Source organism: Eupeodes corollae, chromosome 2 (assembly GCF_945859685.1).
Source record: "Eupeodes corollae chromosome 2, idEupCoro1.1, whole genome shotgun sequence".
Classification (NCBI taxonomy): domain Eukaryota; kingdom Metazoa; phylum Arthropoda; class Insecta; order Diptera; family Syrphidae; genus Eupeodes; species Eupeodes corollae.
Window position 1 is genome coordinate 91,973,533 of NC_079148.1, and position 13,898 is coordinate 91,987,430.

The window sequence follows — 13,898 nt, forward strand, 5'->3', positions numbered from 1 at the left end:
TGACTACTCTCAGAAGACAAAATGATGTTCCGATTATGATTAATTAAACAGCAGCATTGAAATTTTTGGCAACAGGAGGTTACCAAAACCAAATCGGTGGTGACTAGAACGCTGGAATTGCACAGCAAACCATGTCAAAAATATTTGCCGAAGTTTTGACTTCAATCGAAAGAGTCTTGTGCCCGCTGATGATGAATTTTGAAATGAGCGAGGAAGAAAAACTTACACTTACACTTTGACAAAAAAAAAAACTTCGCTCGCAAGCATATTTGATGTAGAGTGATTATTTTCGATTTTGCCTTGTTTTGAATTCTACTTTCGAGTTACGTAGTTCCTCGTTTAATCGAAAGTTCATAAGAATATAGTTGGCGCTACTAAAACTATTCGATTCTCGTTGGTTGAAAGTAGTCAAATAGATACATAGTACCAATTCTTCGAATTCGAGCAATTTCATTGTAGAATCGAGTTACACAGTAGAGACCCTGTTCTTGGATTTTAAATTAATTTCACTGAATTTATAAGAGCACCGTTTCTTTTATTCACGAAACTCATTTTTTAGTGCACAAAATAATAACAAGGTAAAACAATGAAGAACTAAATACTAGAAATACCACAAAGCAGGTAAAGTATGGTGACACGGTAGTTTACAAATTCCGGAGTGCTTTTCTTATAATGTAGTAGGCCCTATCTTTTGGATCTAAAATATTATGAAAAAAGAAACCTCCAAATATATATTCGAAAACGTTATGCTTTCATTTGCAAAAGATAAACTGCCATTAGTGTAGACATTCTAGCTGGATAATGGCCACCAAACACAAAGCTAAAGTCGTGACAAAGTGGGTTACACAAGAGAATGTGCCAGTTTTACAATAGCCTTTACAATCGATAGATCTAAACCCCAAAGAAAATATTTGAGAAATTTTAAAAAATAAACTATCGTGCAAGACAGACCAAGAACGGAGACACTTTGGAAAGAAATCCGAGAAAATGGTACGCAACACCTGTAGAAACATGTCAAAAACGAGTGGACTCTATACCAAGAAGGAAGGTGTAAATCGGTTCTTAAAAACAAAGAACTCCACACCAAGTACTGAAGTCTTGAGGTTTACTTATGTTTTGCCTTAACCTTAGGAAAAATCTAATTTGCTCTTATTTTGTGTCTTTTTGAAAAAGACACATGAAATATATAAAATATTAGTTACAATACATTGTGATCATTTTAATATTAAAAAAAAAAGACTTTTGTGATAAAATTGTAGTAACAGAATTTGAATTATGTATTATTATTTTGGCCATCGATGTCTTAATATATATTATACTTAATATATTTTATTTTAGTTTTTATTTTTTATGAAAATAATACAAACAAAAAATTAACGATTATTTCTACTATTATGTGTTCTACTTTTTTCTAAAGCCAACACTACATTCTATTAAAAATAAATAAGTTAGGTTACGTAACAGTCCAAAGAGAATCTAATCCTAGAGATTTGCGGGCAAATCGGGATTATGAAACATTTTTAGGGAAAAAAAGAGGAATTTCTATGTCGAAAGCGGGACATCCAAAAAAATTATGCAGATATTTTTGTGTTACTTATTAACTTATTTAAAATCTAAACTAATTTTGAACACATTAAGTTCAAAATTAGTTTTTATCAAAATATACATTGTTCTAACTTTTGCTAAATGTCCTTTTACTCTGTTATATGCTTTTATAACTCGGCACAAGTTAACTCCAATTTAAACTAGATAATTTATTCTGTCGTTATTGATGACATAGAACATTTATTTCTAGTATCTGACTATTTCAGACTCATTTGAAAAAAAAAATTCGTTCGGGAAAACAGAAAACAGACACTTAATATGAAAATTAACTTGAACATAATTCTGGTATTATTTTGTGCAAACCTGTTTAAAGAGCTGCTGCCATTTTCGCGAAGTGGTATTTTAAGAGTTTTCAACTAGTAGGTCTAAGGAAGAACTTGTTAAGTAACATTTTTAATAGAAGCTTATTTCATTTTTAAAGTTTATGAATTCTAGCTTATAGCAAATATTTTTTTTAATTTCTGCGGGGCAGAGTCTGTCTCGGGCGGGATATAAAATAACCACCTAAAAATTGGGACGTCTTGAAATGCTTATTTGAGAAAGCAAAACTATACAATTATATAATTTTTTTTTAACTAAAATTAGTTGTTTTAATTTAATCTTGATCAAAAACTAAATGCTTATGTCATAAAAAATAAGTTTCCAATTTATGTTTTGTCACCTATGCACACGGCAGAATGTCATGTTTTTTTTGATTTTTGTAAACAATGTAAATTATTTAAGACGAGCAATAAAAATCTATCAAATCTAAAAATTCCCTTCTCTTTTTAGTTTTGGAAAACCACATAACTGTTTAGTACATAAAAACGAATAAAATAGTACAAAAATCAAACCCAAGCCTCGTACCCTTGCTTAACAGAGTTATAATGGTTTGAAATCTATGTTAGTCATCGCTAAGTTACATACATTGTTAGTTTGTATTGCATTTACATGCAAATTATTTATATTTTAACGGATTTTTATTGCACCAACAACCAAGAGTAATAACTTTAAAAGGAAAATGATGATAGTTTTCAGGTATAATGTATCTATAGTATTTAAGTTCCAGTCTAGTCGTAAAGATAAAAAATCTATGCTGTTGTTTATTATTATTATTATCTTTATTTTTTCAACATATAAAGTACAATTGTTTTAATATATAAGATTTACGAACATGGCTTTAAAGTCGTATGCTAATAAAATATATATATTCATATACGTAGTCGTGCCATAAGTTCTGTTACAAAAATACAAATTATATAATATTGTCTCTTCATTGATGTTTCATTTATTTGGTCATAATATAAGTTTTATAAAACGTCCTTAAACGTCGTGGCCATCGAGCTATAGTGGCACGCTCTGTTTATATTGATATTTTTGACACTGCTTCGTTAACTCTATGTTAAAAGTTTAAAAATGCCCGTAAAAAAACTTTGAAGCTCTTCAATTCTAACCACAATACAAACTTGGAAATTCAAATATGGACTTTCCGAGCGCCAATATTAAGCTTCTTAAAAACTTAGTATGTTGATTGTTGATTTTAAGGCACTTTTGTCTTAGCAAAATCTTGTAGGGTAAATTATCTATCTGTATTGAAATAAATATTTGTCAAAGAATTTACCTGTCAACTATTTTCAAATTTCTTCCAATCAAACCATTATTAAGTTTGGCTAAGTTTGACCCTTAGAACATTAGTTTTAGTTTAATGTGATAATGTCGCATAAATTGTAACGTTTTCTTTTCATTAGAAAAAAAGAGTTATTTCCTGCTCCTATCTCGGGTGCCACAGTAAAAGCCTCTTGGCTCTTTTCAAGATAACTTTTTGGAGTCTAGGAGTTAACAAATGATCTGTAGAGCAATGATAGTTCTATAAAATTAGAAGAACTGAAACCAATTATTTGCTTACTAATGTAAACGTAAATGTAGTAGTTCGTGGCATGATGGTTAGTCTGGTTAGATCAGTATTTATATTTTGACAGACATATAAATGCTGCTCTGACCAGAACCAAAGGAGCCTTCGCTTTGACGAAACGGCTATTGTACAGCAGTCGGCTTGAACAAAGAGTGAAGGTAATTTGCTATATGGCTTTCATACGGTCGAGGTTCGTTTATGGTTGACCGGTTCAATGTTACGCCTAACAGATGAAGAAGTTTCGGGTGTTCGAGCGGCATTGTTTACGACGCTGTACCGGCTTATATCGAACAGCCGAATCTTCTTTTGTTCATTACTATTCCAACGAGGTCCTATACAATGGGACTCGAATCAACAGAATTGACAATTTCGTGATAAAACTCGTTCGAGGTCACATTGCAAGAGCTATATTTTCGACCAATAATTTTATTTTCGGGGCGTTCTATCTGAACAACGAGTATTTTGAGACTGCACGCTTGAGCGGCTTCATTCCACCAGTCTAATACAGTGTAGATTGGCAGTTCCGCTAATCTATCACGTCAGACGACGAACCGTGGATAGGCGACTTCTGTACAATCGGGACGTCAAGGCACAAGACGGAGCAGAGCTCCTTCGGTTCAATAGGGCTTTATCCGAACGGGACTGAACTGATTGGGTGAACCAGTTTTGGTGGCTTCAATCGGCACTTAATAGTGGGTAGCCGGAATGGGGCTTTAAGCCTTGGCCGGCTTACATACTTTTTTTATAGTTTTAGGGTTTAGTTTTAAGTAGAATAGGGTGGCACAAAAAAAAATTAAAAATATAAAAACAAATTATAAAGTATAAAAAAAAAGAAATAAGAAAAAAAAGGACAACAAAATATGAAAAACAAAAAATGTTAGATAGTTAGATTTGCTGCCGTGGTTGTTCCTAGTTTTAAGTAGTTTATAGGTAGAATAGGTAGTATAAGTTTTATTTTAAGGACCTTCTTTTAAGTAGTTTTTAAGTAAAAATGAAAAAAGATATTGAAATTAGTTTTTTTTAAAATTTTCTAAATACAAAATAAATACAATGAATTACAGTAACATAGATCTTAGCGCCGAAGGGTATACGAATTAAGAATTATTGTTTAAATTTGAGTGTCCGTATGGGACAAGTAAATTAGTTGTATGTTATGGTTAATTAGGCTAGTTTTATGAATTTTTGTCTAGCTTTAAGATAGTTTTAAGATGGAGTTAATAAAAAAAGTGCGCTGGACTGTCATGCCAGAGGTCTTGGGTTCGATCCCTGCCTATATCACCCAACCTAACAACAGTACTCACACACAGGAATGATTGAGAGTTGTAAGTCACTAGGCCCTGGTTCTAAACAGTTGCGCCACCAAAATTATTTATTTTTTACTAATGTAAATATCATTTTATATCAAATGAATGTTTTGAGCAACAAGGTATTGAAGTTCTGTAACAGGATTTATGGCACGACTATGTATACACCATTTACAGACCCTGGCCATATTATTAGACGCACTGCAGAATTTTTTTAATTATTCGATATATACGCAATATTTTTGACGTTTAAGAATGGATGTATGGTTACATTTTTATGCAACATGGAGCTCCATGCCCCACAGTCCGGCCCATTAAAACTTATTTGAGGGAAGAAAACATCCCTCTGTTGGACTGGCCGGGAAACATCCCTGATTTGAACCCATTGAAAACGTGTGGGAGCTGATGAAGAGGTAAGTAGCTAAAGATGCGGTCACTTATTGAAAGAGTAATTCACGTGTGGAATCACAACCCACAAATTCAGCAAACAGTCAAATCATGCATTGACAGTATGCCGCGCAGAATTGAGGCTCTTATTAAAGCAAAAGGAAATTCAACAAAATATTGAAAAAAATTACAAAAATAATAACAAAAAAATTGAAAATATTAATTTAAAAAAAAATCTTCTAATTTGTTGCTTTATAAAATTTTCACTTCAGAATCGGCTCAAAATGTGGATTTCATCAAAAAATCTCTTAAGTGAATTTCAGGCGGGCTTCAGATTCGGCTACTCTACTATTGATCACATTTTCGTGTTCAAAAGTATTGCTGACTCATACCTTGAAAGAAGTAAACAGTTGTATGTCATCTTCGTCAGTATGGAATGGTGCTAATAGATCAGAGTGGTTTGCAACCAAAACAGGAGTCAGACAAGGCTGTCCTCTAAGCCCCGATCTATTTGCACTTTTTATAAACGACTTGGTCTATTGTCTACCTGGTGGCATATTTGCGGGACTGCAAATTCAAGCCCTTCTTTTTGCAGATGATGTAGTGATGATGGCAAACTCACCTGAAACTCTACAGTTAATATTAAATAAGCTCCAAGAATTATGTAAGTTGTGGAATCTTATGGTTAATCCGGATAAGTCCAAGGTTATGGTAATTCGAAAGGGAGCAGGCAGAACTAGCGCAAACGAGAAATGGTATTACGAAGGGAATGCTGTTGAGGTTCTAAAAGAATACAAATATCTTGGTGTACTATTCACTCAAAATATGAAAATGGATAAACATTTAAAAGATAAATTATCTACGGCGAAAACTGCAATAAACGCTACTTAGAAAAATTGCTTCAACAACAAATTCATAAGGCACAGTAGTAAATATCGGGTCTTTGAAACTGTAGCGGAATCAATCATCTCCTATGCTGCACAGGTATGGGGAAGTTCAGAATATGAATCGGTTGAGAAACTTTTAAGGTACTACCTGAAACGAACATTTCATCTCCCCCCCAACGCATCGAACTATATGCTTATGATTGAGACTGGATTGCCTCCGATACTAATTAAAACACTCAAACTACAAGTTGACTATGTTCTCCGTGTCATGCAATTGCCTGATCACTGGCTCCCTAAGGTGGTCGCCATTCAAGTGGTGCGGATCAAAAGAGGAATTTTTAAAGAATGGGAATGTTAAGCTGAAGAGTGTGGATTTGTACTTGAGACCCTTATTGTACGATCTTATAAAAAAAGAGACCTTAGATATAGGGAAAAACAAGAGGAAGAAGCAGCAGGATCTCTTCACCGAACTATATATAATCGCCTAGATTACACTTTCAACGAAAACAACTCCTTCAAAGATGAAAATAATACAAGCACAATTTCAATGATGTTCCGATTACGAGGCGAATTGCTGCAACTCAATTACATACCACATAGAAGTGAATTACCGATTATATGCGATTTATGCAACCGACGAGAACGTGAAGACATCATTAATTTCTTGGGAAGGTTTCCAGTTTTGTGTGAAATAAGAAGAAACTTATTTGGAAATGATACCTTAACCGAAGAATATTGTATTTTCTTATTAAATCAAATGAATGTTGATTTATTGTATGATTTCCTAAAAACTGCTCTTAGATATAAGAACAGAATTAAAAACGGTGATTTTTGAAATTAAAACTTACCTACAGTTAAAAAAAATATGCAAACGGAATCTTAATCCTTAATTAAAATAAAGACTGAACTATTAAATTAAGAATGTAATTTTATCAAACACATATATAGAGTTTATATTGTATTGTCAATCTGGCAGACGGCAAATGCCATGCTCAAACGATTTTATGTATCTTAAATATTGTATTCAATCTCTAAAAAGAAAAAACTATGAACCAATAAAAATCTAATCTAATCTAAAGATTGATTGCAGTTTTTGCCTTACTGACTTTTTCTTCTATATGTTGTCGCAAATTAAGATTATAAGATAGAAGGACACCTAAATATTTAAATTCCTTAACAACCTCTAGGTTGGCCTGCCCATTGTCACTTTTCTCTCGGACGCCTTCTTTCTGCCGTGTGCTGGTGTTAATGTTTAAGTCAATGAATAGGGCGAACAAAATAGGACTGAGGACGCAACCTTGTGGAACTCCACTACCTGTTCTACTCTATCTATAGTCTCCAGCGCAAAAAATTGATCGAGTGTTGAAAGACCAGGACAAAGCCCCCTTGGAAGATACTGAGCCGATTATTATGTTGCACCCAGTTTGAAAAGCGATTATACAGTATTTGAGCGAATATTTTTCTTAGGCTACAGAGAATTGATATACCCCTATAGTTTTCAAGGATGCATCACCCTTTTTGAAAATCGGAAAAATAAGGGACTTTAAGAATAGACGTGGAACGTCTTCGTTTAAGAAGAGGTTGTTAAAGAATATCAAAAGAGAATCATGAAAATATGCAGTGCTATTCTTAAAAAACTCAACTAGTATGCCATCAATTCCATAGGACTTGTTGTTTTTCATTGTACTAAGTGCGTTAACCAACTCATTTAATCCAATTGGTGCATCGAGATCTTCATCAACAACATTCGGTAGTGCGTATTGGAAAATTAGTGGAGAAATTCCTCCTGTCAGAAGTCGACCAAAGTATAATCTAAACGTTTCTGCTTCAACAGCAATAGCTGTCGACTGTTTACAGTGCCCTTTTTCCGAACTTTGTGCCAACAAACTTTTGAATTTTTACAGTTAAATAACTCGCTAGCAATTCTCTTAAAGTAGTTACTTTGCTTGGTAGCACAAATGGCTTTATTATTATTATAAATTCTTTATTTGACCAAAACTCGAAATACATTTGCCGTCTGCCTAAAAATTGACATTTATCGAGAATAAAAAAAAGAAAGTTTAAGATTTTTAAGATTACAGTAAGTTTTTAAATAGATTATGTAGACAATTGAATAAATAAATTGAATTTAAATAAGCATAATTTCCAAGTTTATAATATATATTTCCTCGTTACATCTTAAATAATAATACATAAATATTCCTATATTTAAAAATGTAAAATTACTCTAAAAAACTGTTTCGGTAATCTAAGGCATGATGAATAAAATTGTAAAGGTCCTTCCAACCCCACTCTCCATTTAAAATTTGTTTTGCTTCCTGGTGATTTAGAAAGCTTTTTGAAAAATAAAGTCTTCGGAGTTCTTGTAGAATTGGACAAACGGCTAAAAAGTGGTTGACATCTTCGATTTCATTTCGATTGAAGAGGTTACACCTGGGATTATCATTTCTGTGAGGTTTGTAATTCAGATTTAGCATCTCAGTTCTTGCTTTAAACAAAGTACCTATTTGATTTGCAGAAAGATTACTATTAAAATAATTGTTTACAAACAAAGTGTGATTGAGCTGCTTATAGACCAATCTGCTTGGAGAGGTTCGAGCCCTATTCAAGAACTTGAGATACAATGAATCATCAACCAACGCAATACATTCATAAAACCTACCTTTCCAATTATCATGAGAAGTTGTACCAAGGTTTAGATTTAAATTAAATTTTATACCATTCTTTAAACGGCGATAAATTCCTTCGGAATGCGAAATCCATCATTTGCTTATGAAGATTTTCATTTGACCTTTGCATTACTTTTATTATGTAATCGGCATTAAATTTAAGATTTTTTTAGAAAAATCGGAGGGATCCCTGATTCCACATGTATAGCGTAAGTTGGTGTATAGTTGGGAAGTTTAAATATTCGTTTAAAAAAGAAGCGTTGCACTATCTCAAATTCATCAAGATCTTGGTAACCAAAAACTTGACTGGCATAGCATAAGCATGAGTTTATAGTAGCTTCAAAAACTCTAAATTTAGCTGAGATGTCTATGTACTTATTGCAGAAGATTTTGTTCCATATAAGGTTTATTGCAGTTTTTGCCGATAAGCATTTTTCCTTAACATGGGGCCTAAAATCTAGATTGCTAACAAATAGAACACCTAAATACTTAAATTGGTTAACCACCTCTATAGGTTCACGATCCAATGACTATGCTTCTAGCGGGTTTCTCCTTCGACGGGTGCTTTCAAAAATCATAATTTTTGATTTTGAGGTGTTTATATTTAGGTCCCGTTTATCAAAAAAGTTTTTAAGTCTATTGATTTGTAACTGTAATGTGGTGGGGTTGTCCGACAAAACAACAAGGTCGTCCACATAAAGTAGTACCTTAATAAGTATATTTCCAAACCTTACACCCCCAGGAAAATCACGGGAGACATCGTCAATGAAAAGGACGAACATAATCGGGCTTAAGGGGCAACCTTGGGGCACACCGCAATCAGTGTTAAAGAAGCTGGATATGGAACTCCCATTTGACACAGTAGGGCAAGTATTTGTGAGGAGAAGTTTATAGAGTCTAAAAAATGTCGTCGATATACCAAAATTTGATAATTTATAAATTAGTGAATTCCGGTTGATAGTATCAAATGCTGCCCTAAAATCAATGAAAAAGACATAAAGTTTTTGTTTGTTTTCGATGAAACGTTTTGCTATATTGGAGAGTGCGAAGATTTGATCCACAGTTGAAAGACCAGAGCGAAAACCAGCTTGGAAAGTGCTTGGCTTTTTGTTTTTTCTTCTACCCACCTCATAAGCCTGCAGTATAGAATTTGGGTAAATATTTGTCTCAAACAAGGAAGAATCGAAACGCCCCTATAGTTTGCTAGTGAGCTAGGATCTTCTTTTTTAAAAATTGGACACATTTTTGATATTAAAAATGACTGAGGTATTTCTTCTTTTTCAAGAAGCTTATTAAAAAAATCAAGAAGCAGATTTAGGAAAGACGGGGATGGTTAGTTTAGTTTAGGTTATAGTGGATGGCCCATTGTGATACCACATGAATCTTGATGCTTCCTCCTAAGCTCAATGGAACCAGTTAGAGTCCCTTACGAAACGTGAGAGGCTGATTATACTGATATAATTTAGATCGTTAAGATCGTTAAAGAAGAATTCTCCTAGGTAATTCTTGCGTTTTCGAGCTAGAGCAGGGCATGTGCAGAGAAGATGAAGAACCGTTTCTTCCTCTTCCTCGTCCATACAGCTTCTGCAAAAGTCATTTGAGAATACGCCTAGTCTCGTGGCGTGCTTTCCTATTAGACAGTGTCCGGTTATGACACCTATTATGGAGCTTATATGCGATCTGCTTAGAGAGAGCAAGCACCTTGAACGTTTTAAATCCAGTGTTGGCCAGATGTTTTTTGTGGCTTGACACGTGGTGATGTTGGTCCACCTGGTGCCTGCCCTCCTTGCAGCGTCTTGCATTAGTAGCAGTTTACAAGTAGCGATTGGTATGCCAGTACTTGCCAAACATGGTAGGATGGGCTGTACTGTACCGTTCCTGGCGAGTTCATCTGCCTTACAGTTACCTGGAATGTCTCTATGGCCCGGCACCCAGCAAAGGTGAATATTAAACTGTTGTGTCGTCGTCTCCATTGGAGCTAATCTACAGTTATGGACTGTTATAGAGTTTGTAGAGACAGAGTCCAGAGATTTGATAGCGGCCTGGCTGTCAGAGAAAATACAGATATCAGATGTTGATATCACGTTTTCTTTGAGCCAAGAAAAGACTTCCTTAATCGCCAAAAGTTCCGCCTGGAACACGCTACAATGATTGGGAAGGCGGAATGAGAGACTTAATTTCATTCGTTCAGAGTACACACCACCACCAACCCCTTCTTTGGTTTTTGAGCCATCTGTGTAAAAATGGATTGACTCATCCTCCAAGAATGTCCTATCCTCCCAAAAAGATCTGGTAGGTATAGAAATTTGGAAATTCCTGTCGAATTGTAGTTGGGGGATGGTGTAGTCTGTGTGCTTTGGAATTGATTCTAAGTACCTTAGAATTACGGAGTGGCCAATGTTGTTGTTAGTCCAGTGCGACGAAGCATTGAGGCGAATAGCCGAACTTGCAGCTATTTGTTTGCTAAATATGTCAAGAGGTGTAAGGTAGAGCAAGGTGTCCAGTGCTGCAGACTGGGTCGTGCGAAGCGATCCAGCTGGAATTCCATCTAGCCCGGCTGCCTTGTTGTTTTTCATGTTTTTAAGGGTTGCTTGCTTAAGACAGACTTCTTTCTACTATTGCTCTACTTATAGGTACCTATCTAGAAAATAATTTAATTTCAGTTAAAACCCGCCATTTAATCATTAATTCACTACCCAAGTTAAAACCACTTTAAACGATTGGACCCAAATTGAAAACCACAAAACCACAGACCTCGTGGCAAGACGGGAAGACCCCGTAAAACAACTGAAGCCCAGGACAGCTTAATTGTTGAGCCAGATATTTGGAAGATCGGCCAAAAAAGAACATCCACTGCTCTCATTAAAAAACCGAATGGCTAGGTTAGCTGTTGCCAGAGAACATGAGAACTGGACCATCTCACAGTGGAACAAAATTAAATAAATATATATTAACCCATTTAGTTTGTTTAACAAATCGGGTTTATTATTAAAAATTTGGTTTAAAAAAGCACAAGTCCGCATCAAACAAAGATTTCATTTAATTTCTTGACAACAAAGAACATTTCTAGGTACCTAGAGGGCAACTATCGACATTACTCCTATTTAATTAGTTAACTTCGTAACAAATTAACATTTAATCACTGGAAAATCTACAAAAGACATTAAAGAAGTACAAATCGATATCGTCCAACTCAAAGGTAATTGACATCCTATCCAGGCCAAATCTGCGACTTTTAAGAACACAAAATAATTAAATTGTAAATTCAAGTTAGTTTGTTCACATAAATTAAAACAAATATGCAGGTATAGACCTCAAAATAGGTTATTTTGGAAGTTAGATAAATATGATGAAAATAAGTGGATAAAACTATCCATGACAGTGCAGTTCAGTTCAGTTCAACAGCAACTCCAAAGACAACCCACATCATAAGTTGACTATCGCTATTATAAGATTTTAGAGAAAATAAAGAGTTTATAGGTGTAGGTAGGTTAGCCCAGGAAGATGATACAATTCTCCGAATATTTATTATTACAAGAAACAGTGGAATCCTCTGAATCTGAGCAATTGGCCAAAATGTCACCGATTGCGATTGTTCTATTTCTTATTTAGACACACCCTCGATAAATGTTTTAAATAAGTTTTAATTTATGTTATAAAAAAGGTAATGTGCTTCTGGGCGCTCTTCGTCCTCTTTGCCACCTCCATCCATATCCATCCAACTATGCCACCCGCGTCAAATTGGGATTCATATAATTCGAATACAAAATGCATACCGCACCACACCGAGCGCCTTATGACAAATACGAGACATTTTCATCGGCAGCAAGAGGAGAAGAAACTTCGAATTGGTTTGGGGGCGCTACACAAATCCGAGTGTGTTCTTTTTTTGCAATTAGATTTTTTCTTTTCTTACCTTTTTGGCATTTCTGGTGACGATTCAATGAGCGGGGACTCCTTGCGCTTCCTTTTGGAGTCTTTGGAAACCACCATTTTGCTGGGAATTTATTATCTCGACAAATGACCAAAATAAAAATATTTTCACTTCGGAAAATAACAAAAAAGACAAAAAGAAAAACACACACAGAACTCGGTCGGAACTTCAATTTTCCTGCAAAATATTTTTTCTTCTTCGTAAGTTTTTTTTTTACGGTTACATTTTCACCAGAATTCACATAACAATGGAGTTAAATTATACTTGAACGGGTAACGACCCATTTTGGAGAGAGTTTATTTGAGTTTTTTTGAATATATTTTATTAATTTGAATGCAAATTTTAACATTTATTTTGGAAAAATTAACACGACGACATCACTTGGCGAGATTTTTTTTCTGTTCTTCGTCTTCGCCGCTATTGCTTTCTTTGCCACTTTGTCCAACAGTGGTGCTCAAACTTTGTTGGTTGTGTTTGGCTTTGTTCGCAGAGCCCAGGAATGGTCTTAGGATAGGCACTCACCAAGCAACTTTTTTCTTTAAGTTTGGTTCATGCTCATATTTGCCTAGCAAAGGTTTTCTTGAAATCCTATTAAATTTTGTATAGTGATTCAAAACACAAAAATGTAACAAATTCTTTTTATATTACTTGCATATTTATAATTTCATGAAGAAACAAATTTAAACCTCATGAAAACAGTTAAATAAAACACAATTTTCTTATTCACGTAAACATTTGACTGACAAAACTTCACCTTTCTGTGAAGTGGAAATTGAATTTTTGGCATGAATACACTTTAACTCCAATATACAAATTTGTAGTTGTGTCAATTTTAATTGTACATATATGCCCTTGTCACCATCTCTAATTTTGTAATGCTTCACATTATTTTTTTTATTATTCACGTTTGAAATTTCATCACATTAAAAGTGTCAAATCATCGTAGGAAGCCAGGAAGGAAGGAAGGAATTAATTCACTGGATTCTGTAATCGGAATGACTATTTCATGTTTAAATGAAACAAGTATGTAAATAAACTGTACAAATATAAAAAGTAATAAGAACAATTATTTTTTACAATTTAATTCACTGGATTCTGTAATCGGAATGACTATTTCATGTTTAAATGAAACAAGTATGTAAATAAACTGTACAAATATAAAAAGTAATAAGAACAATCAAATTATAGTTGAAATGAATAATTTTTGATGATTTTTTTGTC

At 34.1% G+C, this 13,898-nt stretch overlaps 1 protein-coding gene across 1 annotated transcript in view; it reads right to left on the minus strand.

The window, feature by feature from the left end:
• Positions 1 to 13,087, minus strand: part of LOC129944227 (protein piccolo) — a 37,100-nt gene extending 24,013 nt beyond the window's left edge. Inside the window, exon 1 of the mRNA XM_056053528.1 lies at positions 12,660 to 13,087. Within this exon, the coding sequence (XP_055909503.1) occupies positions 12,660 to 12,736 (77 nt within the window). The 5' untranslated portion in view covers positions 12,737 to 13,087. The remainder of the gene's footprint in view (positions 1 to 12,659) is intronic.
• Between the last annotated feature and the right edge of the window lie 811 nt (positions 13,088 to 13,898).